The following is a 26696-nucleotide window of genomic DNA, read 5'->3' as shown; positions in this document are numbered from 1 at the left end:
TATTTTTGAGAAATCTTCTAATTTTTTTAGTTTAAGAAAGTACTTTTTAAAAATTCTATTTGTAAATAACCACATCTGTAGCTTTAGAATCACTGATTCCCATCAATATGTTAATATTTCAAAGATGTATTTAAGAAAACTTTTCTAGGTTAGCCTTTATTGTTAAGAACATCAAAGGAATTAAACTCTAAATACATTACCGCTCCCATTTTCACAGCCCTTTTTTAACAAAGATCCATCACTTATTTTTGCATGTTTGGCAGCTTATCAGTATGTGAAGCTATCTCCTTCTCCATCAGTTGCCCAACCAGAAAGGCCTCCGAGCAACTCTAACATACTGCTGAGGAATGACCCCTGGGGGAGTACTCATTTACCAGTTTGAGGAACACATTCTAGATTTCCATATGGACAAACCAACTTTTTAAAATCACTAAAAGCCCGACTCTTGTGGCTATTCATGGGTCCAGATATCTTAGTTCACTCATATCACAGATGTATTTAAATAACAAAATTAAGTGAATTCAAGAATAAAATTAATGCAATAAAAATAGTTCTACCCTTCTTCTACTCAACTAAAAAACCATGCACCCTAGAGTAAGCATGAGAAATACAATCTATTGTTCTGTTAGTATGGATTTTTGAATGTTTCTCAGGTGAAGCATCTCATTCCATGGCTATTCCACTGTACAAACATAGTATTCTTCATACAATATGATATTAAAACACAAACCAGCAACTTTATTTAGTAAACCACACAAATAGCTATCTGATCCATTATCAGAGGAAAACTACTCTGATGTGTGTGTGTATTCTATTTATCCAACTAAATAAAATTGGCAAGTTTAAGTGGCATTACTTTATTAGAATACTTCTGGCCAATACACATAATTAAAAGTAAAAATAGTGAGATAGCTACTTCTTTAGAAGTAAAATTATACTGTATTTCAGACATGCATCCAAATTGATACTGTTTTACTGTATTTTCAGATACTTACAAAAATATAAGATTACATTTGCATACAATACAAAATTTTCAGATACTTAGAAAAACAGGAGACCAGGATCCCTTTGATAATCAACAGTAGTTCACAGTAGTATTATCAGTCTTTTTACTTATTTTTTATTTTTTTAAATTTTATTTTATTATGTTATGTCATCATACATTACATCATTAGTTTTTGATGTAGTGTTAAATGATTCTTTGTTTGTGTATAACACCCAGTGCTCCATTCAGTACATGCCCTCTTTAATACCCTTCACCAGGCAAACCCATCCCCCAACCCACTCCCCTCTAGAACCCTCAGTTTGTTTCTCAGGGTCCATAGTCTCTCATAGTTTGTCTCCCCTTCCGATTCCCCCCCTTCATTTTTCCCTTCCTATTACCAGTCTTCTTAAATATACCTCCTAAGAAAGACTGGAAGATGTGCCACTTAAATATTAAGACTAAAAGTGGCACAAACTGAATTATCATCTACTTGATCAAATATCACAATTTCATTTAGAGCAATAATTGATTTTCTCTTTTTTTTTCTGCTCTCTGCTTTGAGTTCTTTTTTTTTTTTTTAAGATTTTATTTATTCATTTGAGACAGAGAGAAAGAGCATGAGCAGGGGTAGAGGCAGAAGCAGGCTCCCTGCTGAGCCAGGAGCTGGATGCAGGGCTCATCCCAGGACCCTGGGATCATGACCTGAGCTGGAGGCAGACGTTTAACCATCTGATCCACACAGGCCCCCCTCTGCTTTGAGTTCTTTTTTTTTTTTTTTAAGATTTTATTTATTTATTTGAAAGAGTGAGAATGAGAGAGAGAGAGAGAGAGAGCACATGAGAGGGGGGAGGGTCAGAGGGAGAAGCAGGCTTCCCACGGAGCAGGGAGCCCGATGCGGGACTGGATCCCGGGACTCCAGGATCATGACCTGAGCTGAAGGCAGTCGCTTAACCAGCTGAGCCACCCAGGCACACCTGCTTTGAGTTCTTATGTCTTCAATGTGTACTATCAATCTCTAAGAATGCATTCAAGTGTGTTTATGGACACTTCTGTGAGAGGGATCTTTTTTTGTCTTTCCAGCTCTTGACTTCCTTCTCATTCTCCTCTTCCCTATAACCTATCCCTTTCACCTTTCATATCATTTTAATCTAGTTACTCATAAAATTAAAGAGATTAAACCATGCATATGGAAGTGTGACAATGCAAATGTATAAATCAGTATTAATGCCAATAATTGATCAGGCACTATGCTAGGTGCTTGGATACAAGAATGAATAAAACGGTCTTTGACTTCAAGGAGCTCATAGTTTAGAAAAAAGAAACAATACCTAAAAATATTTCAATAAACTGAGTAACTTCTGCATGAGGTCTGAGTCTGAGGTGTGTCCCATTACATTTTCCAAAGGTTTGATCAGCATTCTTAGACTCCCTATTACTCTAATGGGCAAGATGGCCTAACCAATGAAATTTTAAATGATGCCCAAGCCAGTGTGCCAACTTCCAAGTTAAACTTCTTGAGTTGAGTAAGAATAGTTTGGAAGATGGTAATACATCAGTACAACTTCAAATGACAACAAGCAGAACAAGCACTCTCAGGCAGGCAGAAGAAATTGCATTAAGATTTACTAAAAATGCCCTGAAGCATAATGAAACATGCTGATAACTAGAAAACAAAAATGTCAACAAGCACACACCTCTGGTGGCATCATAATCATCACAGTTACATTTTACTGAGTGCCTTCTATGCACCGCTATCTATAGATACTGGATTTTCCCCATCTCAAAACTGAGGAAATTTTGTCTTAGAGAATTTAAGTTTCTCAAAGTCAGAGCATGGTAGAGAACTGATTTAAAGTTGGGAACTATGACAACAGATGACTTAATGTTAGTCACTGATTTTTTTCATTTCCAGCACCAAGAAATCTGACAATAGAGTACACACTTAAACAGAGAATAGTTTCCATTAGGCAAGCCATTTTCAAGATCTCAGAATCCCTTTGGTCTCGGGACCTGCTATATAAAAATATTTTGTCTTAAAAAATATTTTGAGTCTGCCTTCGGCTCAGGTCATGACCCCAGGGTCCTGGGATGGAGGCCCGCTTCGGGCTCCCTGCTCCAGGGGAAGCCTGCTTCTCCCTCTCCCACTCCCCCTGCTTGTGTTCCCTCTCTTGCTGTGTCTCTCTCTGCCAAATAAATAAAATCTTTAAAAAAATATATTGTCTTAAAAAATATTGAGAACCCCAAGGAGCTTTTACGTGGAACATATCCAGTGATATTTACCACATTAGAAAGTAAACCTGAAAAATTAAAAACACAAGAACTCAGAGCAAAAACACTATCATATATCATGTAGCACTTGCAAACTTCAGAGTACACTCAGGAAAGAACGAGACTGAAATGGCAAAAAATGTTTTAGTAGTATGAAAATAGTTTTAACCTAACAAACACTCTAAAAGGGTCTCAGAGACACAGAGAGGTCCCCAGAACATATTACGTAAATTGCTGGAAGAGACTATTTACTATATTTTAAAATAAATTATGAACCCTGATTACCACTACTGTCAGAATCTGGAAACCCTGGTTGAAGACTATTTATTAAAACAGAGGCCTCATTTCAACAGAAAGGAAAAAAGATTCAGGGAAGTCAAGGGGCGTACCTAACATCACACAGCCAGTTGGTGGCAGTTATTTAATATTACTCTACTGAAGAACAGATTTTTGTCTTCTGATTATAAAATATCAGTAGACAATTACTTGGGGACAGCTGGTAGTAAGGAAAGCAATTACACAATAGCGAACAGGGTATCAAAATTCCAAGGACTTCTGGAATAAGCCGGTACTTTCAGTCTTGTGCAGGAAAAGCTGACGGTGCAGGCTTCGTTTCTCCATTCACTGGTATGTGCTGCTCCTAAGGCTTCCACTTTGAAAGCATATCCATGGCCCTTATCAGATCAGCCTCGCTAAAAACTCCACTTCCAGCAGCACTTCCAGACAGGACAGAGTAAGAGACCAGATTAACCCTCACACTTGAAACAATCAAAAAACTAAACAGTAGTTCTGAGACATCGGATGTGGACAGTGCAGGCTACTGATCCCTGAGAGAGGGGAACAAAGTGAATCTCAGGACTGCTGACGGGGCCTAGGGAAGAGGGAGGTATCTCCACCTAGAACTCTACACCAGCAAAAAATAAAGACTATTTCAGACACAGAGAAGATGAAAAACCTCATCAGCACCAGACCTGCACAATGAGAGTGTTAAAAGAAGTTCTTTACTCACAAGAAAAATAATACCAGCTAGAAATATGGACCTATACGAAGGACTAAAGCATATTTCTTGACCATAATGGAATTAAATATCAATAATAAAAATATCACTAGAGAATCCTCAAATATTTCAAAATCAAACAATATACTTCTAAGTAAGTATTCAAGGAAGAAATCAATAGGAAGATTATAGAGTATTTTGAACTGAATGAAATGAAAACTCAACATAACAAAAACTGTAGGATGCAGGTAATACCATGGTCAGAGGAAAATTTATAGCACTAAAATGCCTGTTAGAAAAGATAAAAGACTTCAAATCAATGACCTCAATTACACCTTAAGAAACTAGAAAACAGGGTGCCTGGATGGCTCAGAGGGTTAAGCATCTGCCTTTGGCTAAGGTCATTATCCCAGGATCCTGGGATGGAGTCCTGCATCAGGCTCCCTGATCAGCAGGGAATCCGCTTCTTCCTCTCCCTTTCCCCCTCCCCCCTGCTCATGCTCTCTCTTTCTCTTGCTCTCTCTCAAATAAATCCTTTAAAAAGAAAACAAAACCTAGGAAACAAAGAACAAATTCAAAATAAGAGTTACAGAAGTCAAACATATTGAAAATAGAAAAACAACAGAGAAAACCAATGAAACAAAAAAACTAGTTCTTTGAGAATATCAGGAAAATGATAAACCTCTAGCCATACTGAAGGAAAAAAAAGGAAACAATTCACTAATAATATCAGGAATGAGTTAGGGACTGTAACTATAGATTTTACAAATATTGTGCTAGGCAGACTCTAAAATGACCCTCAATGAGGGCGCCTGGGTGGCTCAGATGGTTAAAATGACCCTCAATGATCTCTGGTATCCATACCCCTATACAAACCATTCCTCTGGAGTGTGAGCGGGCCTAGTAATTTGCTTCTAACCAAAAGAATATGGCAAAAGTGATATGATGTCATTTCTGAGATTAGGCTCCATAATACTGTGTCTTCTATCTTGCTGGTTTTGATGAAGTAAGCTGCCAGGATGGAAAGGCCTGGCTAGCAAGATACAGAAGAAGGCAGTTTCCAGCCAATAGCCACTGGGAACTGTGGCCTTCAGTTCAACAAATGAAAGAACTGAATCCTGACAAACACATATGAACTTGGAAGCAGACTGTTCTCCAAGGTCTTTCAGATGGGACTCTGATTCTGACCAGTATCTTGCTTACGACCTTGTAAGAAACCCTGAAGCAGAGGACCAAGCAAAGCTACACCCAAATCCTCATGAACAGAAACTGACAGACAATAAATGTGTATTATTTTAAGAAACAAAATTTGTGGTACTTTGTTGATATAATCTAAAGAAATTCATACAAATATTTAAAAGATAACAAAGAAATATTATGACTTTATGCCAGTAAATTCAACTTAGATGAAATGGACAAATGGACGTATTTCTTAAAATACACAAACTAATAAAGTCATTCAAGAAAAAATAAGTAACTTTAATAGTCCTTTATCTATTCACAAAATTGAAATTATAATTAAAAATCATCCCTAGAAGAAACTTCAGGCCCACATATCTTAACTGATAAATTCTACCAAACATTTAAGGAGGAAATAATACCAATTCTACACATATTCCTCAAGAAGTTAAAGAATAATACCTCTCGACTCATTCTCTGAAGCCCATATTAGCATGATACCAAATTCTGACACAGTACAAGAAAAAAAAATCCTACAGATCAGTATTACTCAATATAAAAATTCTTAACATTTTAACAAATTGAATGCAATAATATATAAAAAGGATAATATATAATAACCCAGTGCTATTTATCTCAGGAATGCAAAGTTAGTTTAAAATTTAAAACAGTAATCAAATATAATGCCTAGAGCAACACACTAAAAAATTATATGACCAATTCAATAAATGTGGAAAAAGCATTTCATAAAATCCAAAAATCCGTTTTTGATACTCTCAACAATTAGGAATAGAAGGGAATGTCCTCAATCTAATAAATCACATCAATGAAACTTCTAATTAACATTATGCTTAATGGTGAAACACTGTTTTCCCAACATCAAGGACAAGGCAAAGCTAACCATTCTTATTATTACTATTCAACACTGTACAAGATATCATGACCAATTCAATAATAAGAAAAAAAAATCCAGACTGAAAAAGAAAGAGTTACTTGCATTATTCATGGATGACGTACTATACAAATAGAAAACCTTCTAGCATGTACAAAAAAGTTACCACAACTAGTGAGTTTAGCAAGGTGCAGGATACAAGATCCATATACAAAAATGTATTGTAGTCTTATATAAGACACGAAGACTTAGAAATTGAAATAAAAATTTATACTAGCATCAAAAATTATGAAAGAGGTAAACTAAGTAAAAGATGTGCAAGATGTGTTTGCTGAAAACTACAAAACATTACTAAAAGAAATTAAAGAAGAACTAAATAGAGATACACCACATTCGTGGATCAAGACTTCACATTTTTATCAATTCCCCTTAAAATGATCTATAAATTCAACACAATCCCAACCAAAATCTCAGAACTGTAGAAACTGGGGGCACCTGGGTGGCTCAGTTAAGTGTCTCAATTCAGCTCAGGTCATGATCTCAAGGTCCTGGGATGAGCCCTTCATCAGGCTCTGTGCTCAGTGGGGAGCCTGCTTCTCCCTCTCCCTCTCCTTCCGTCCCCCCACCACTGATGCTCTCCTCTTTCTCAAATAAATAAAATCTTTAAAAACTGATATGCTGGTTTAAAATTTTTCAATTTATATGCAAAGTGCCTAGAATTTGCAAAAACAATTTTGAAACATAATAACAAGGTTGGAGGGCTTACATTACCTGATATGAAGATTTATCTTTTTTAAAGATTTATTCATTCACTTGGGGGGGGCAGAGAGAGAAGGAAAGAGAATCCTAAGCAGGAAACCCCACCGCCCCCATTGCTGAGCACGGAGTCTGACATTGGACTTGATCTCACCACCCTGAGATCTCACCACCTGAGCCAAAAACCAAGAGTCGGCCGCCCAACCAACTGAGTCAACTAGGAACCCGTGAAGATTTATTTTAACGGTACAGTAATCAAGGTGCTATGGTATTACTGTAAAGGCTTTGAAAAATCAGTAGAACAAAACAGTTCAGAAATTGACCCTCACATACATGGTCAACTGATTTTTAACAGAGATAACAAGAGAATTCAATGAGGAAGATCATCTTTTCAACAAGTGGTGGTAACAAAGCTGGATAGCTTTATTTAAAAACAAACAAACAAACCATCAATTTCAACCCTTACTTCACACCTTATACAAAAACGAACTCACAATGGATCACAGATCTAAATTAATGATTAGATGCATGTCATCCAATGAACTATTTCTTGGGACTATTACTAGCAGTCAAACTCAATTCATAAGTAATGCAGAAGGATTCCATGGTGGGGAAAAAACTGTGAGAAGTATATTCTATTCCTTTCTTAAGGAACTACAACTTGCAATACTTTATTAAAAACTGAGAAATCCAGTAAGTCAGTCAAATTTTGTTTAACTCAATAATACATAAATATATTAGACTATGGAACTCTCTATTTACAAATTATTTATTAATATCCTATTAAGCACAGTGTGAAAAACCATGATCTTGGGGAAAATTTTTGTTTTACATGTTATGAACTAATGTCCAGAGTAAGTAACATTTGATCAAGTTCACTTGTCTAATGGGAGAAGTCTCCCGGCTTAAGTCCTTTGTTCTTTATATTATAAACAGATTACCATTTTCAACTGACGTGCCCTAGAGGTTTGATAACCAAGTATTGCTTCAATTTCTGTGCTTCTACTCTCCCTGGGCCATCATTACCATAACTTTTATCACTATAGAGTATAATAATCTGTTTTCCCCATGAGAATGAGCACTTGTTTGCCTAGATAGTATGGACTGATCATCTTATTTTGCTTAACTATTCCAAAGACCAGAAAATTATGGAATCTCAATAAATGCTGCATGAATGAAAGAACTGAGAGAAAAAAGGATTCCATGTGAACAGCCTACAAAGAGTACAAGTCCAAGAGAAGACTACAGAATTCTAAATTGGGAAGAAAGTGAGTAAAAAGTGATCTAAGAGAGTAAGGTAAGGTTAGTGGGAAGTCAAGAATAATATTTAAAGAGCAAGAACTCAGAAAACTATAAACCCAGTGAGATGTAATGGTATCACCAATATGGAGACCACAGTTGCTTACAGGACAGTTGATACTTTCTTGCTAATCACTAAATAACTTCTTATACTAAACACCAAGAAGCAGGCTGCTCCATGCAAAAAGAAGCACATTCTGATATAAAACCACATTAAAGTAATTATTTCATTTGATAGGACAAAGGATCAAGTATCAGTTCAATTCACTGAAGGAAAAACACTCCAAGCTTGTTATTTTCAAAGTAAAAATGTTAGAATATATGACAAAAGTACATCACAAAAGGAACTAAAATTAATTGCTCATGCTAAGCCTTTGACATACATAAGCTCATTTAGGTCTCCTAACTACCCTGTGGGGTAGATATCCTTTCAAACAAATTTAAGGAACAGAACCTATCATAAGAATGTAGATTAGTAAGAATCTATATTTATAAAAATCTGGGTTGCCCAATTTTTTCCCCAATAATCTCTAAATCCCAAGATCTACAATGGAATAAACTTTTCCAATAGTTTCAATTTTGTGAAAAATTTACTTTTCTTGACCTACAGAACCTCTTGTTGGTCATTTAAAAACTGCAACAGGTTCCTCATCTTGTTCAGGACATGCTCCGGGAATTCAAAACAGAGGCTTCTCTAAGGAGTATCTGAGACTTGTAAAATTCCTACGTACTTCTGTATCAAAATAGATCTGTAATTTTTCATGAGACTGGATGTAAGAGGAGGAACACTTGTAACCTACTTAATATATTCCAGATATTGTGCTTTATAAAACTTCTTGTATTAATTCTCACACACTTGTTACGAGAAAAATCTCTTTGCAGACGAGAAATCTGAGGTTCAGAAATTAAGTCTCTTATCTTTTCCAAGGTCAAATATAGTGGTGAAGCCAGGATGTAAACTTATCTAATTGATTCTATGGCTTATATTTTTTTAAGTATAAAATGTAAATAATATTTTTATAAGAAATAATGACAGTGCCATCATCTTACAACTTCTAGAGTGTCTGCCTTTAAAGTCCTAGAAAAGGAGGAATAACAACAGTTTTGGGGTCTCTTACACATTGGCAAGTGATATGGTAGAAGGGGAGAGTAATTTAGAGTCATACTACCGGGCTACTAGTCTTGAATGTTTAATATCTGTTAAGTTATCCATCTTCTCTGAACCTTCACTTCTAAAATGGACAGGATTTTAAAAAGGGCTTCTTGATAAGCTGGTGTGAAGCGTAAAATAGGGAACAGGTGAAAGGTTTTAAATGATATTGTAATAAATGCTAGTTATGATCATTGCTATTAACAAAAATAGGCTAAGGGAACCTAGAAAGGTATTCAGCCCAAATCTACTCTCCATTCTGTTCTTATGGACAAGAAATATGTAAATCTATAGAAAATAATAAAAAAGTTGCCAGAAATAAGACCTCAACAATTACAAAAAGGGACATAAGAGATATTCAAAGAGTAATATGTTTTGACTTTCACTTGTTAATTTAAAGACTAAACAATAAGAAGATTTAAAAAAGAGAACTGTAAAGATCAGTCCTGATAAAGATGCTATAAGGACAGGCATGCAAAGTTAGGTGAAACTTACAGTGAGGTGACAAACTGACATAAAGGCTGGTTCCGAAAGCTATGTGACAGTATCTGAATGGACACTGTCCCTGGAAGAATGGCTAAACTGAAAAAAAATAGAAGGTCTGCCTAACTTAAAATGGAAAAGTAGACAACCTGATAGCTGTGTGATTTCTTTCATTTTAAATATCTGGTAGCAAGAGATTTAAAGGAGCTTACATCATCCTAACCCAATTTTTTCCTTATCTAAGAACTAAGACTACAAGTTATAGGCAGGTGCTGTTTTGAATACAAAGAAGAGTAACAAACAACATTTTCCCTCATGGGTCTATTTAAACCTAACTTTAAAATACACCCTTTTCTCACCCATAGTTTTTCTTCACATTCAGAACATTCAGAAGGAGCAGTTACATAACAAAACAGAGATTAATGGGAACATAGATGCAATATATAGAAAACACTTACTTTAATTCTCTGTCCCTCCTGTCTCGCTTTGCTATTTAACTGCTTCATCTCGTGTTTTGTACCTGAGATCAAGAGGCATAAAATACTATTTCAAAATTTGTGTGTCCTTTCTAATTATTGCATTTGAACTCGTAGTAGCTATAAAACCTACACCATTTTCCCCTTTGAAAATAAAAACAATAGCAAACAATAAACAATCTAGAGAAAATACCTACTCTAAAGAAGAGAAAGTAACACTAAACTTTATTACCCATCAATGCTATCAATGGAGGACAATGAGTAAAAATTTATTTTTTTATTCACACAACTAGATTTTCCCATTTATAAGGGAAACAATCAAAATCAAACAATTTGGTGGTTGCATCACACAACTGCAGCTACCTTGTCAAAGCCTGAATAAAACACATGGAGTTTAATTCAGGAGTCGTCATTCTGTGGGGGGAGTGAATATATATATGATTTTATATCTTCCTCAGTTACCAAATGTGCCAGTATTTTTTTCCTTTGAGACATCGCTCCTCTTTCCATTATTTTGTGATCTTGACCCTATCATCCTAATCTAAGTCTTATTTCATTGCAAGTAGGCCTATGCAGTAATATCTTACCAGATCGTCCTCTTTCTTGTCACTCTTTCACTTTGGATCCATCCCTCATACCACAATATACTGCTCTTTACAAAATCCTTTGTGTCATTCCCTGCATAAAAATTTATTTTTAAGTGGCTCTCTACTCACCAAAGGATAGGCTACATTTCTTGAACAGAAGGGTTACCTGCCTTATCACACTATTTACCTATACAGCAAGATCATTTACTCTTTACTGAATTTTGTGATTTTGAGGTCTCTGTACTTGTGGTCCTATCATTCCACATTTCCAGAAAGTTGTCTTCCTTTTAATCTTATTCATACAAATACTGTCTGTCCTACAATAGTTTACTCAAACACTTCCTTTTCACTCTTTCCTGATCACCAAAAGCAATCTCTCCATCTTCTGTAACCAATGAAATTAATTTGATAGTCAACTATTTGCTGCCTAATAATTATAGCTTCTTCATTCCTGCCTTAAGAGTTAAAGTTTTATAATTTATTTAACTCTTTAGGTAAATATGACTTGTATTTCTAACTATATTTCCTGAACTCTAAGATATACTTTGTTCACTTTTAAGGATGCAAAAACTGAGTGTCCCTACAAATCGCAGCATCTTAAAACTGGGGAACCAGAGTAAGCACAAGTTCCTTAAAAGCAGAAAGACAACATTATCATCCTTACTTACAAAGGTAGCTCTCATACCACTGTACTATCCTGGGAGAAGAAAACTACAGGTTCTCTCTACCCCTACATATTCCCAAGGCTTCCACTGTCAAATGTATATGAACTCACATCAGGCTCTCCCCAAACTCTGCCAGTATAAACCTTCCTGGGGTCAGAAGGATCTCTGTGTATTATGTACAGATAGCACATAGATGAGGCTCTATTATCTCATCTCCAACTTGCTATCCACCAAACTACAGGGTGGCTGTTTGCCAAGCTCATCCACATGAATGAAAAGATACTGAATACCTGCTAAGAAGGGAGAGAATACTAAGCAGAATTAAAGAACACTTTAGCTACATCAGGCAGAAATGGTCTAGGAGCAGCTAGAGAGGTTAACATTAAACTCATCCAGATGACCTTATGGACTCAGGTTAGTTTTCATATAATCTGAAAGCTATATGTCTATTCTAGTTGAATTTTTACTTATTTTTGTTTCCCTCATCCAAAGGAAGTACCCAATCTATGGCTTTGAGTAAGAGCCTTAGAAGGCTAGAGCAACTCCTGAATCTTTGTACTGTCATATTCATTTTCTACCTGACTTGGTCTGTCAGGCTGTCATCCATGTGTATTCCTGACAAACGGCTGGAGAAATGACCACTGCTGGTGCTTTTTAAATAAAAATGAACCCTTATTCTGCTACCTCACTGTAACAGGTAGCAGAAAGTCAAGAGTATGTATTAAAATGAAAGCCCTCAAAACACACCTACTATTTATTTCTTGATTAAAAGTCTGAAATTATTTTGTGCTGAGTCATATACAGCCGCTAAACCTAGTATTTTAAAGCCAACTCATCACCACATAACTGGTTTTCCTTCTTCACTAATAGGCCTAAGTCCGGAACTTTACTAAGGTAGTTATTATTAGCACCCACCTCCCTTCTATCAATGAGAAAAGGAAAAGGAAAAAAAAAATTGAGGCAAAGAGAAATAATTTGCCCCGAGTCATACAGCTAGGAAGTAGAAGTGCCAGAAATAGAACCCACACAACTTGAATTCAATGTTCAAGCTCTTAAATTCTATGCTTGTCTGCCTCATGATACACTATGCGGGCTGGCAAACTTTTTTTTTTTTTTAAATCATATCACGTCCCATGTCCTCTTTTGAAATATCAATTGCAGATCCTCTTTTCTCTTCAACTTTCTCCTCTCTTCTCCCATTCCTTCAGTATATGGCAAAAAAATTTAAGACATTTCTTCTCTGACTTGGTAAATACTAAGGTAAGAGGGTTAAAAAATAACTGTACAGATTTTGGAATATCTGAGTTCTAGGCCAAAGTCTGTTATTAACTAGACAAACTGTCTAGCCAAATCTTATGTGTATTTTGTATCAATAGCATCTAGCTCAACCTAGCCAAATCTCAAACTCTCTTAGTTTCCTGATCTATAAAATAACAGGACTGGACATAGCTATCACACTTTCTAGCTTTGAAATTCTATGATACTGCAAAATGGGGAGGAAAGGAAGAGCAACATGGACATGGCTGTTTCACTATGCAAACCATATTTTATACAGAGAAAGGAAAACCATGGAAGACATTTAGCAATTAGAAAAAATAAGCAAACTCATGTAATTGAATGTTGCTTCTTTCCCCCAAAATACTGCAATAAATTATATATAACCTTAAAAATGCTCACAATTAAAATGCCAACTGCCAGTCACTGCTGGTGCCTATAAATATAATTTCTATTAGTGGTTACCTACCATTGATCTCTCTTACTTTTTTAAACTGAGGAATGAAAAATTCTGTATCTTAGGGAAAGAGTGTCAACAGGAAGACTTCTCCCCTTTTCTGTGAGCCCTGTCATAATTCCAGGATGCAAATCCCAATAGTACTTCAGTACTTTGAGCTTGGCCTAGGTTGGGCTGCAGAGCTAAGAGGTCAGGAAAACCAAGATGATGTGGTCCCTTGGAATTTCCATGAACTAAAATGATCACACAACATTTCAAGAATGGAATCTGTACATCCGAAAATATGACCATGAAAATGAAATTTGAAATATTAGATATTTGGAGATAATAATGATAATGATAGTAATAATAGTAATAGCAGCTTTCATTTATTGTGTCAGTAAATGAAATGAAATACTTTATAGCTATTATTACATTTCATCTTTACTCAAGCCCTACAAAGTATGTGTAAAATTATCATAACTTTAGAGATGAGAAATCTGAGGCACAAAGAGGTTGAGTAACTTGTCCAGGGTCACAAAGTACAATCCTCCAGAGTTGGTGATCTTAAATAAAATGCTTCACTAAGTAGTAGTATCAGTCAGGACAATAATATGCTAAGCATAGGAGAAAGGAAGCCTATTACCATTAATATCACCATCACTGACTTCGAACTTCAAGCTTCATCATAAATCAACTTTGATTCTTCTCCATCTCCAAACACAATTAATTTAGTAAATCTAACAATTCTTCCTCAATTTGAATATATTCAGCAAACATGTATAGAGCATCCATTATGTAAAAAGCCTTGTACTAGACAGAGTAAAACTTTTATATCTAGGTTTATCACAGGATTTCTGCTTTCCCAAGAAAGAAACAGATAACTGAAGGGGAAAGGAAATAGATTTTATCTATGTCTTTTACAAATCTAAAGGAAGTATATTAAGCATGACAGAATCAGCAAATAATTCTTATTCATTATACTTAGGATGTAGCACATCTGCAAATGTATTCATTCATTTAAATTTGGTTAATTGTTCCATATAGATCTAGTTAATAAATTCTGATATACAGAGGATTAAAGCCAACACTTACACAACGCTATGTACCAGACACTGATCTAAGCACTTTACAGATTTATCTCATTTAAGCATGGATTTACATTCATTTAATCCTCATGACAATCTTATAAAGTAGTTATTATTATCCCCATTTCACAGATGACTAAACTGAGGGACAGTGGATTTAAATAACTTGTCCAGAATCATACAGGCAGTAAATGGCAGAGATGGGATTCACGCCCAGGCACTCTGGCTCCAGAGTCCGTGCTCTTGACCATTGTCTTCTAAAGAGGAGGGAAAAAAAATCTGGAACTGGAATAAATTAATGTGGTCGTAAATAACAAAAATCATGGTATTCTCTGCCCTTTATGCCTGATGCAATGTCAAATATAGAAAACATTTGTTTGCAGGAAAGGATAAAAACTAAGGGAAAGAGGGAACAAACTAACTATAACTCTTGCTCACATCTAAACTATCTGAGATCTTAATCGCTCTTTGTAATCTTTGGGGCTTTAACCTCAAACACCACTTTTCACATATTTCTGAAAATAAAAGTGTTATTCACATCATGATGATCCTTTTTTCTGTTCATTTGTGTGTCTTATTCTGCACAGGCAGGCAGTAGGTCAACAGTGCATAAACCAGGACTCTAACAAAGGTGGCGAGGTTTGAGGTACATGCCACAAATGCTCTTACTTTCTTACGAGTGTCTCAAACATGTTGTCTCATCTCCACATTTCATAAGAATGCTGACCATTCTACCAATTCTATAACCACTATTAGGTACAGCATTTATTTCTGTGTCTGCCTAACAAAAATTCTTTCTTGAATGATGTGGTATGGATAGTTCTGATAACCAGAAATTCAAGGAATCACCTATATATTCTAAGGCTACTTTTCTTGTGGATTTGGGAAAAATAGAGCAGACAGGAGCTCTGCTGGAGTGACTTTTCCTACTTCTGAGAGAACATGTATAAGACTAATTACACTGATGAGAAGTTTGTGGCCTCTTAATCACACAACTCTGGTAGAGCTCACTTACATATCACGGTTACTAGAGCAGAATGCTATCTTTGTTAGACTTAATGTCAGTACCTATCAGGCAAAAAGTATACAAAGCAAAAATTTCCCCTTAAAAAGCTGTTAAATAGATATTAAGTTCAACCTACATGATTTGGTGTAGCCAATCTTAAACAGTAAAATGCACAGTTTTACTACATTAATAGAGGAGTATTAATAGAGTTCATGTGCCAAATAAGATTTTATAGTAATGGAAAAAATGATTTTTTCCCCTCCCTTATAGTTTTAGTGGGGGCCAGGGAGGGAGAACAGCAACTCAGTTGAACCCAACTAAACTAAAAGCATATGCTTTACAACCCCACCAAACTACTCATTCTGTGGATTTACATACTTTTTATTGTGGCCTATTAAGTATTTTCAAACTTTACAAAAAGTAAAATAAAAAATCTATCAGGAATGTAAAACCAAAAATTTTTTTAAAATGATACAACTTGCTGTGATAGAAATGTATTATTTATACTGGAAAAGTCTAAATAAATTTCACTGACATAATTTCTATAAAAGTACCTGCAATTTCATTAAAATTTACATTGACTTTTTAATAATTTTACAAACAATGTGTCAAAATTGGTTTATAGCCAATATCAGTATTTCTCCTGAATTAAAAAAATTCAACATACTATTATACTCAGTAGAATAAATACTTTGGTAAACCAAGATTCTTATTAATAAATTACATCCATCTATACTTGTGATTATGAAAAAAACGGTCAACTTAGATGTTTAATGATAAACTCAAAAAGTTGATAAATTTCCTATACAGCAGTGTTGAGGGCAGCTTCAAAGATAATCATAACTGTCTTTCCCTGGTGAGGAGAGTTCAGGGAATTAAATTGCTTGAAATTATAAATAAAACATAACTTCTTAACTAGATAACTAAACCATTTTAGGTTCAAAATCATGACTAGGACAGAAGAAGCAAAGTGAGTGGAAGAGTGGATTTCAGTGAGAATAAAAATAAAGGGTAACATTAAATCACCACTCTATCTGATTTCTCAGTAGACAGGTAAGAAAAAAAAAAAATATATATAGTGGTATGGTAGACTGGGATTAGCTAAAGATTAATCTGGGTTTTTAAACAGAAAACTAGTTTATTATAAAATCAATTTAACTTTTCACTATACACAATATACACTCAAAAAAATTAAGAGTAAAGAACAGCATTTCATATTCACCTATAGATCAAATAGCAAAAAAGAAAAGGAAGATTTGCTTTGAAGTCCATCTCTAGACGCAAACTTAATTTCACAATCATGAAATATGTAAATGTTTGGATATATTATTATGTTCTCTTCTCCTAGAATCCTATTTAGCACTCAAGTAAAAAAAAAAACTGAAGTTTGAAAGGAAAGTAAACATAAGGTACAAAGGCATCATTTAATGCATTTTAAGAAATAATATGTTATCACACAATAACAAGACTTTGAAAGAAAATAATCCAATATTAATAAATAGTATTTTGTTCTCCACTATATAAAATTCATACTTCACAAAACAGGAAACCTACCTTTCCTATTCACAATATTATTTAAAGAATCAAAAACTTTTAAAGGAAGGAAATTTGAACATCAACCAAAGATAAAATCTTTGACTATCCCCAAGATAAAATAAGGTGTCCAAGATTTCACCACAGAGTTGACAGGAATTCCGAGTCTTATGGTGCCCAAGACAGTGTTCTTTACACTACAACCAGGTTTCTCAGCACTGAGTCCCAAAAGGAAAACACTAAAAACCATGTTTAATTGTCTCTCTGTATTGTTTGTGGATTCTACATGATTGTTCTACTTCTTCCCAAAGTATTTAAAATAAATTAAACATAGGCTACAGCCAAATATAATAACAAACCACATATTTTAACTCCGCATTTTTCAATGCAAAACAGCATAACCCATATGAAGACTATGAACTCCAATCACATACTGCTTCCTTCCACTTATGCCAATCTGCTTCTAGGATTAAGTATCCATAAATTTTATGCTTGTCCATCTTCTACTGGTTAATTCTACGAGAAGTAAATAATTCATTGTTCACGCAAAGTATAACATTTTTGAAAAGTTATCCCTTAACCTCACCAATTTACTGCGGAGTCCGGGAACAGAGTTTAATTTTACTGACAATTCTTTGGTCTAATTTTTAGTATTTCAGTCTCATTATTTTAAAGTTTTGGGGGATTTTTTGTTCGTTTGTTTATTGCTTAAAAAAGGCTTTAACCTTTTGACCTTTCCAAGTATAAAATGTTAGCTTGGTCCTATTTTCTCTTAACTGCCAACCAAGAAATGTCATCTGTTATGTCTGTTTTGATATGCTTCCAAGAGACAGGGCTACAGAGTCCCTGATATAAACAGCTGATGACTACTGGAACAAGAACCGAGGAGGGAAGACTGGAAACTGATATTTGGAAAGTCAGTGCCATCTCTCAAAGGTAATACATGAAGAAAACAATACACAAAGAAAAATGACTATGTATAGAGAGAATAATTGGTGAGGCATTCCAAACTCTTCCAACTTTAGTAAAGAGTATTGCAGGTAATCCAGGTGTAGAAATAACACCAAGAACATTTCCTTCATTTTAAGAGAGAAAATAAACTCTCAAAGTATGACAGTAAATTAAAATATAAAAAAAAATTAAATCTACCATGAGGGCACTGCATATTCTATGGTATTCCCATGTAAATATGTTAATCTTTATTTCTCTTAAGATACAGAGCTCATATATGAAAAACCTTACTTATTCTGCCAAATTACTTTATAGTTTTAATCAAGGGTTGATGAACAAACTTACTCTAGATGAGTCATAAGAGGGGCTTGGTTGACCACTTGTTCCCCAAGATGTTGTACCTCCTCGTTCATCCATACCTAAGGAGAGAAGAAAGTGAAAGATATAAATCCAAAAGGCTACTATGATGGATTTGTTTTCACACAGTACAGCAGAGAATACAATTCAGCAAGTAGTATTTGCATTTGTATGGAACTAGCTGTGTATCAATTCTTGTCTCAGAAACCTGAAGAAAGTAAGTTATCTCAGAAAGTCTTCATCACTGCTCCATACAACGTCCTTTATACAATGCAGAATTTCAGAACCAAAATGTCTTTGGAGACTTTTAAAATAGGGCATAATCTAGGTCTCCTCATCCACTGCTACTTCTTTTTTTATTTTTAAAGATTTTATTTATTTATTTGACAGAGAGAGACACAGCAAGAGAGGGAACACAAGCAGGGGGAGTGGGAGAGGGAGAAGCAGGCTTCCCGCTGAGCAGGGAGCCTAATGCGGGGCTTGACCCCAGGACCCTGGGACCATGACCTGAGCCGAAGGCAGATGCTTAACGACTGAGCCACCCAGGCGCCCCTCCACTGCTACTTCTAAGAGTAGATGAAACCCCCAACCTTCTATACTTTAGTCCTGTCTACATGAAAATATGAAGAATTTAGTTCTTATGGATAAGCCTTAGAAAATGAAGCAAGTTGGGGAGCCTAGGTGGCTCAGTCGGTTAAGCGTCTGACTCTTGATTTCAGCTCAGGTCATGATCTCAGGGTTGTGAGATCAAGCCCCACACTGGGCTCTGCACTGGGCATGGAGCCTGCTTAAGATTCTCGCCCTCTGCCCCTCCCCTTCTCTAAAAAAAAAAAAAAAAGAGAATGAAGCAATTTGGACAACTGTTCAAGTTAATAAAATTGGTTTCTAATATAACATTGACTAGATATTCTTAACTGGAGACATCAAAGTAAATCAAACTATACCAAATCATATCACATCAATGTTAGTTACATTAAAACTAATAAAAATGATGTGACAACTTATCCTAGTAAAACCTCCTCCAAAATCTGATTCTAAATGAGATCTACTCTTCTGAAAACTGCAAAGAATAACTCAAAGTAAAAAAGGATTAACAAAAAAATCAATTTATTGTGCTCCTTAATGTGCCCTCTGAAGCTCTGGCTCCATTATTTTCACCTTCCAGTCAGTCCCTAGAAAAAGAAAGAGCTGAAGACCTCTCAATCCAGGTATCTCTTCCTTTTCTGTCTTGAGGACCAGTCTTTTTTATCCTTGACCCTAACAGGGTATGCTTTCCCAAACCCTTTCCAAGTTTTCTATGATGAAACACGAAGAGTTGATTTTTTTTCATTCTTTCATGAGAAAACTCTGAATGTTACAAAGACAACATTCTGCTAAGTTTAGAACCTCTTTTTCTTAAAAAAAATAAAAATACAAAACTTCCTTGGAGTCCTCTGTGATTTAGATGAGAACGTGGTCTGTAGTGAGTTAAATACCACAAATTCTCCAGGAACCAGCCGCAATTCTCAAGTCTCTTTCACAAGGACAGGACTGCCAACTGAGGGGGCAGGTGACAAACAGGAAAAGAAGAGTTAATTTCCAAAGTACAACTTACTAATCACTAAATCATTAGTTGGTAGGTCCTTAGTTTATTCTTTTTATGAACCTGTACTTTCTATATTAAGTGATTAACATATATTTTTAAAAAGTTTTTAAAAACACTTTAGTTATAAGATGGGTACCTACTACAGAAAACACTCTAGGCACAATTTCAAGCAAACCAGAAGCTTTGAAAACACAGAGAGATCATGAATATACAATGTTTTGTTCATGCCTGGATAATTCTTACTAAAATTCTAGATTTAGGAAAGATTCTACAAGTTTGGGAAATATCGCTAAAAATATACCTTTAGTATATTTAGTAGCCATCTCTCCAGTATGACTAGGTACCTGTGGGCTATATTCCAAGCATTTTCTTTGTAATCAACACCGCAGAAGAGCAGTCAGAATTCCTATGAGGCCCAATCCAAGAAAAGGCTATTAACCCACATAATAAAAAACTACTGATGAAACTGCAAATAATTTTATGAAAATTTTATTTTTAAATCATACTTTCCATTTGCAACTGTTTTTCTATATAAGTTAAGATTTTTTTATACTACATAGCCGAAATAAAATACAAACTTAAATTGGCTACAGAAGGCAGAGTCTCAAATATTTGTACACCCCTATTCTATTGCATTATTTACAATAGCCAAAAGGTGGAAGCAAGTCAAGTATGCATTGGCAGATGAATGGATAAATAAAATGTGACATATACATAAAATGCAATACTATTTAGCCTTAAAAATGAAGGAACTTCTGGGCACCTGGGTGTGGCTTAGTTGGTTAAACGACTGCCTTCCGCTCAGGTCATGATCCTGGAGTCCCAGGATCCAGTCCCGCATCAGGCTCCCTGCTCAGCAGGGAGTCTACTTCTCCCTCTGACCCTTCCCCCCTCAGGCTCTCTCTCTCTCAAATAAATAAAATCTTTAAAAAAAAAATGAAGGGAATTCTTACACATGCTACAACTAGATGTACTTGAAGACATTATGTTAAGTGAAATAAACCAGTCACAAAAAGGACAAATACTGTACAATTCCATTTATATCAGGTACCTAGAGTAGTCAAATCCATGGAGACAAAAAGTAGAATGGTGGGGTGGGGGGAGGAAGGTAATCATACTTTCAATGAAAGTATTCATTCAACAGAATAGAAACTTATTTTGATGATCATATCCTAATGAAAATAATCAGACCATAGTTTATGACTCTGAACTGTCTTATATCAAATGAGAAACAAATATGAGGTCTATGTGTTATCTAGATACATCTGTAAAAGAGAATAGAAAAAAGATGAGTGCCTGCTACAGAAAACATAACAGACTAGATTTTTTTAAAGATATATAAAATTCTGTGAAAACACAGAATTTTCATCAATTACAATTTTCATCACATGACACGAATTACTCCCACAGTGTAAAAGAAAAGCAAAGATTTAATGAATTAAATGAGATGATAATTAAGCCAACAGCTAAAGAGTGTGACCTATAAATGATACTGGACATGGCAGGGGGGTTCAAAGGATGCTACAGACTAACAAGGATCTGGCTAGGTTTGAAACTCAGAGCTCTATAGTTTTATTGTTAACATATCCAGACTCTGAGAAGGTCGTGGCTGGCACTGACAAAGGCAAGAGTCATCTTTCAGCATCAATGAGTCCTTTCTGCCGAAGACAATGGCTGTACAAACAGAAATATGACAGGAATAATAAACTTTCCAAAGCTTCGGCCATAAGACCAAGGTAAGCAGAAAAAAAGAAATCACACACAGAAAATAAACTTAATACAGAATTGTACAAACTGACCAAAATTTATACAAATTGGTCAAAATCTAAAGAACTATTTATCAACAAGAAAATACAATATAGTTGCAATACAGTGACTGGGGAGAAAACATTTCTATTAAGATACATCTGTATCATCACTGCCATGTATTTTCTTTCCTCCCCATTTCTAGTCTATGAATTCCAATGTCAACAATTTTTAGAGAAGCTAGTTCCTCGAATGATAGATTAAAATGATAGATGTAAGAGAAAGTTTAACGATCACTGAGTGGTATAAACACTTTGAGTCTTAAGTTTTTAATAAATTATTCTATTTCTATTCAACAAGATTAAAAGGGTTAATCAATAATTTATTATAGAGATTGAAATGACCTTTTCTTTTTAATATTTTTTTACTAAATTAAATATTTTATATTTATTTTTAATATTTTATATACAGATTCTCTTAAGTACCTGCTTTTTTATATGGAACCAATTAAATACAGTCCAATATATATTTGATTCCATAGGCCCCGTTTCAAAAGGTGTACATGCTATTTTTAATATTTTCCAGCAAAGAATTCACATTAAATTTTTTTACCTTACATCAAAAAACCATCAAAAATGGTTTGTAAATTCAACAAAACAATTCGCTACCTTCTCATTTAATAGGAAAAGTAACTAGAAACAAATCATAAGTCACTACATACACAGGCAGTTCCTTAAGAGGCTAGGACTCCGGAGAAGGAGTAAGAGGTAAAAACTGAGTTTCTGAGGTATCAGAGAGCAAAATTCTTGGAGAAGCAAGCAAACTTCTTGGTAAAGTTTAACATATGGCAGTATTCTCTTTTCTATGAAGAACTCAGATATTAGTCTACCTGCTTCCTCTCAGCTGCTACCATCTTTAGTTTTTCACCAGAAGTGTTCTCTTGAGTTAACCATAAAACTATCTCACAACTTCTATGCTACCTCTTCTTTTATTCTCCTAGTACGGAGTCCTATAGACCTCTCTAGGTTTTTAACCACTAGCAAAACTGGAAACAGACTTTGGTGGGGGAGGGGAATGATTTTTCTATACCCTAAAGACTTTTTTTTCCCTCCCACATGGGCCCAAAATAGTACAGAGTTCATATACACAAACATTACTCATGGTTTGATGAGGCTCAGGGAAAACCTGCCTGGAGGTAAAAGGGGTAAATGAGGAGAAAAGCTGCTGACCAGTTCCATCTTTTCCTACTTGCCACTGTCACCAATGACTCTGCCACCTGAGGCTGAGACTAGCGTAAAGTGACAAACAGGTCTGGAATTGGGGAAATATTTCAGACAGTAGTGGGAGTCTACTGAGCAGAGAAGGAATAAAAGGAAGAAAGGGAACAATACAAAGAATGGAGTGAAGAGTGGTTAGGATATCCCTGCAGTAAAGCTGGTAAGAAAAACAAAACACTACAACCACTCTGCTTGGTACCTCTCCTTATGAAAAAGGCACATACATAAAGTTGGAAGGAGGAGCACAGGGAATTTATCTCTCTCTCTCACACACACACACCCCTTTAGGAGCACTGAAATGAAGATTTTTATCCTAGCAAGTAAAATGTACTTCACAAATATCAAATCCCAACACTGTTATAAATAAGGGAAAGACAATATACTTTGCAGGATTGCCATCTGCTATAAGGTGATTCAATAAATAATTTGATGAAATAAACCAGATTGGAGACGGCTATGTCAGATAACCAAAGCTATGAATGTCTCTCTTCAATAGTTTCTTTACTCAATTTTATTTGTGGAGTAATGATATTTGTTTAAATAACACTCCAAGGCTACAATCAATTGTAAAATAATATACAAGTAAACTCCACCATTTTTATTGTATGATTTTATATACTTGTGAAATAAATCTACCAATGTGTTTTTCCAGAACTTCACTGTGAAATGGGATCAATTAGAATATAATAGCAAATCCTCTGTTGTTATGCTAAACATTAATTAAAACAAAATCAAAAAGCTATGATAATATTAAAATCCTAAGTGAATTTAAGTGAAGTTAAGACATGGTGCCTCATATGAAGTATATAACAGTGATTACAGTGGCTTTTTTAAACTTATAAACAACTGAGATACTGCACAATGAACAGTCAAATAAAACAATCTAATTCTTTTTAAAAGCATTTAAGAAAATAAGAACAGTAAGAAGAGTAAAAGGAATCACAGGTCACCATTTAAAATTCAAACACAATTTCTATTTGGTATTAAGAACAAAAATTTACAAGTAGGGATATTCTAGTGCCAAAATACACTAGTAAACACATGGCTAATTCCAGGAAAATGACTAATTTTGAAAGTAACTTTCAAATAGAGTTATTTTGCAATGTTATTAGCCACATCACTCTATATAAATACCATGTAAAGATAAAATTTTAAGGACATTCCAGTAATTTAAACAGAGGATCCAAAGAAAATGGCAAGTCCATCTTTTTACAAAACATAGGTACTGCCTGATGGCCAGGGATTGAAACTAAATTCCAGAGGGCAAGCAGATATATTGTACCACACTGGGAGCTATCTGATGACCTGGGTGGGATCTTGTTTCCCTATCTGAAAGTAGAGTATTCCTATGAAATGTCCTATGAAAAGACTTTTGTAATTTGAAACGGTAAAAAGCAAAGAAGCAATTACCACTGGTAAAAGCAAAAATCCTCTTCTGATTTCTTTCAGTTACCAAAAACAGGTACAAATGTAGGTCTTTGGTAAAAGCCAAGTGGCAAAAAGTGAACTTCTGGATAGCAAGGGATAGCTTTTCCCCTCTCTCCAAATCAGTACCAAAGCCCTGTATCTAAAGAACATTGTCAGGTGTTTTACTCCATAGAGGCACTAAAGACAGTCAACTCTTAATTAAAACAGGCTTGACTGCCTCTCTCGGACTCTGATGAGTCTCAGGGCAAAAAGTCTCTTAATGGTACAATCCCATTAGATTGACTTTATACATTTCCCAAGTCTGTGACTATTTTTAACATGATCATCTTAGTCCAAGCCCAAATTTACATAACATTACATAATATTAATATTATGTAAATATTAATTATGTAAATACATATTAATGTGATATTAATATGTAATTAATATTACATATTAATGTAATAGCCTCCTAAAGCATCCCCCTTCTTCTAGCCCTTCTACAGTCTATATTCTTTACATAGCAACTAGAATGACCTTTTAAAAATAATCATGTCAATCCTATGCTCAAAATCTACCATAGGCTTCCCAGCTCATTCAGAATTAAATTGGTCTACAATGTTTTACAGGTTCTGCCTGCCACCTCTCTGACATTATCTCCTACTATTCCTTCTCTTGGATCAATCTATTTCAACAACATGGTCCCTTGCTTTTGCTCAAATACACCAAACAGGCCCCCTTCTTGGGGCCTTTCCATTTGCTCTTTCCTCTTCATAAAATGCTCCCCACCCAGATATACGAATGGTCTTTCCCTTAATTTTCTTAAGTCTCTGTTCAAATGTCATCTTACAGAAGGGTGTTTGTTATCTGCCTTTTCCCAAAAGATTACAAAATCCATGAAAATAAGATGCAATCTATTTTGTTCACTGTTAAATATTTGGTACCTAGAAGAGTGCATGACACAAGTAGGTACTAATAAATACTTATGGAAGAATGAATGTATAAAATGGAAACAAAATCAGTTTAATAAAAGTGAGGCTGAAACTGGTTCCCTATTTGTTAGCTTATCATTCCTTTTTTAGACAATAATCAAAACCAATATTCTAAATAACTATACTTTTTTGAAAATTCTGTGAAAAGCAGTGAGACTACAAATGACTCTATAAGCCAGACAACTAACTACTCCCAAAGAGCAAAAATTATTAACTTTTAAAGAAACTTAAATCCTCACTAGGCTTGGTAGCTAAACCAACACAAAACTTAAATACCATTAACTGTGAAATGACCTCATCACATGTTCTAAGAAAAATCACTTCGTATTCATTATAGTGCAGCCTATAGTATACTCCTATAAAAGGAAATTTAAATAAAAAATGTTCCAAGAAGATTCATATACTCAGCATGATGTTAGGATATTTACAAATGTGGTCAGAAATGTAATGAATCTCTCGATTCACACCCTTCTTTCATATTTCCTTAACCAGTCACTCTTCACATTAATTTCTACCTCATCAATATTTCAACTATCACACTTGCTCTCTTCACGTATACAGTGCCCTGGTTCAGGTATTGCTTGTTCATCTTTTATATTCCCATTTTAATCCACAGTTAACGTTGGCAGCACACTTATCTTGCCATAAACACAAGTTGGATCACATCCATTCATTCCACAAATGTGATCCTCTGCTGCTTCAGGAATAACATCCACACTCCTGAGTGCGGCATTCTTCAAGGTGGCCTTGATCTACCTTTTCAGCTTCAGTACTTCTTATATCCCTTCAAAAACTCAATGCCCCCAACCTCATCAGGGTATTAATCACTCCCCAAAGGTACCAAATTCATATACTACCCCTATTGTTCCCTAGCCCCAGAATATCCACTTTCATCTAACCCCTAACCTATTAAATTTCTAATTTTGATTCAGCCTAAGATTAAATGCCCCCTCCTCTGAGAAGTGTTCTTCATTAACTAAGTCTAAATTAATCACACTTCCTGAGAAGTTTATTTGCACTTACTCTGTCTTAAACACTACTGGTTGTTTTCATTTACATTCTACCAATAAAACTTAATAGTAGGGAGCATACCTTGCTCATCTCTATGTTGTTCTGGTACCTAGCAAAAATGTGGTATTCTGCCTTCAAATGTTTACTGAATGATTAAGAACATAAAAAAATTAGGGCATTCATATAACTGGTGTAAGAATTCAGTAACTATGGATGTGTTAAAAAGAAGAGATCCAAAATAGAAAAGTTATGTCTAGCAATCTAAGTAGATCAAGAGTAAAAAAAAGAAAAAAAA

The 26696-nt window shown here is 35.0% G+C and overlaps 1 protein-coding gene across 10 annotated transcripts in view; it reads right to left on the bottom strand.

Moving 5' to 3' along the window:
* The window catches only part of TCF12 (transcription factor 12), a 375554-nt gene that overhangs the window by 203383 nt on the left and 145475 nt on the right, over positions 1 to 26696 (bottom strand). For 9 of the 10 annotated variants that reach the window (XM_025883884.2, XM_025883886.2, XM_073877071.1 and 6 more), the window contains one exon: positions 18372 to 18445. In XM_025883884.2, the coding sequence (XP_025739669.1) occupies positions 18372 to 18445 (74 nt within the window). Of the gene's footprint in view, positions 1 to 10467; positions 10530 to 18371; positions 18446 to 26696 lie in introns of all 10 variants that reach the window. The other variant, XM_025883887.2, reaches the window with a different exon arrangement.

The sequence above is a fragment of the Callorhinus ursinus genome, unplaced genomic scaffold, assembly GCF_003265705.2.
Source record: "Callorhinus ursinus isolate GAN/ISIS: 27379988/994484 unplaced genomic scaffold, GSC_fseal_2.0 scaffold25, whole genome shotgun sequence".
Taxonomy (NCBI): Eukaryota; Metazoa; Chordata; class Mammalia; order Carnivora; family Otariidae; genus Callorhinus; species Callorhinus ursinus.
This window is presented reverse-complemented; position numbering and strand designations above follow the sequence as displayed.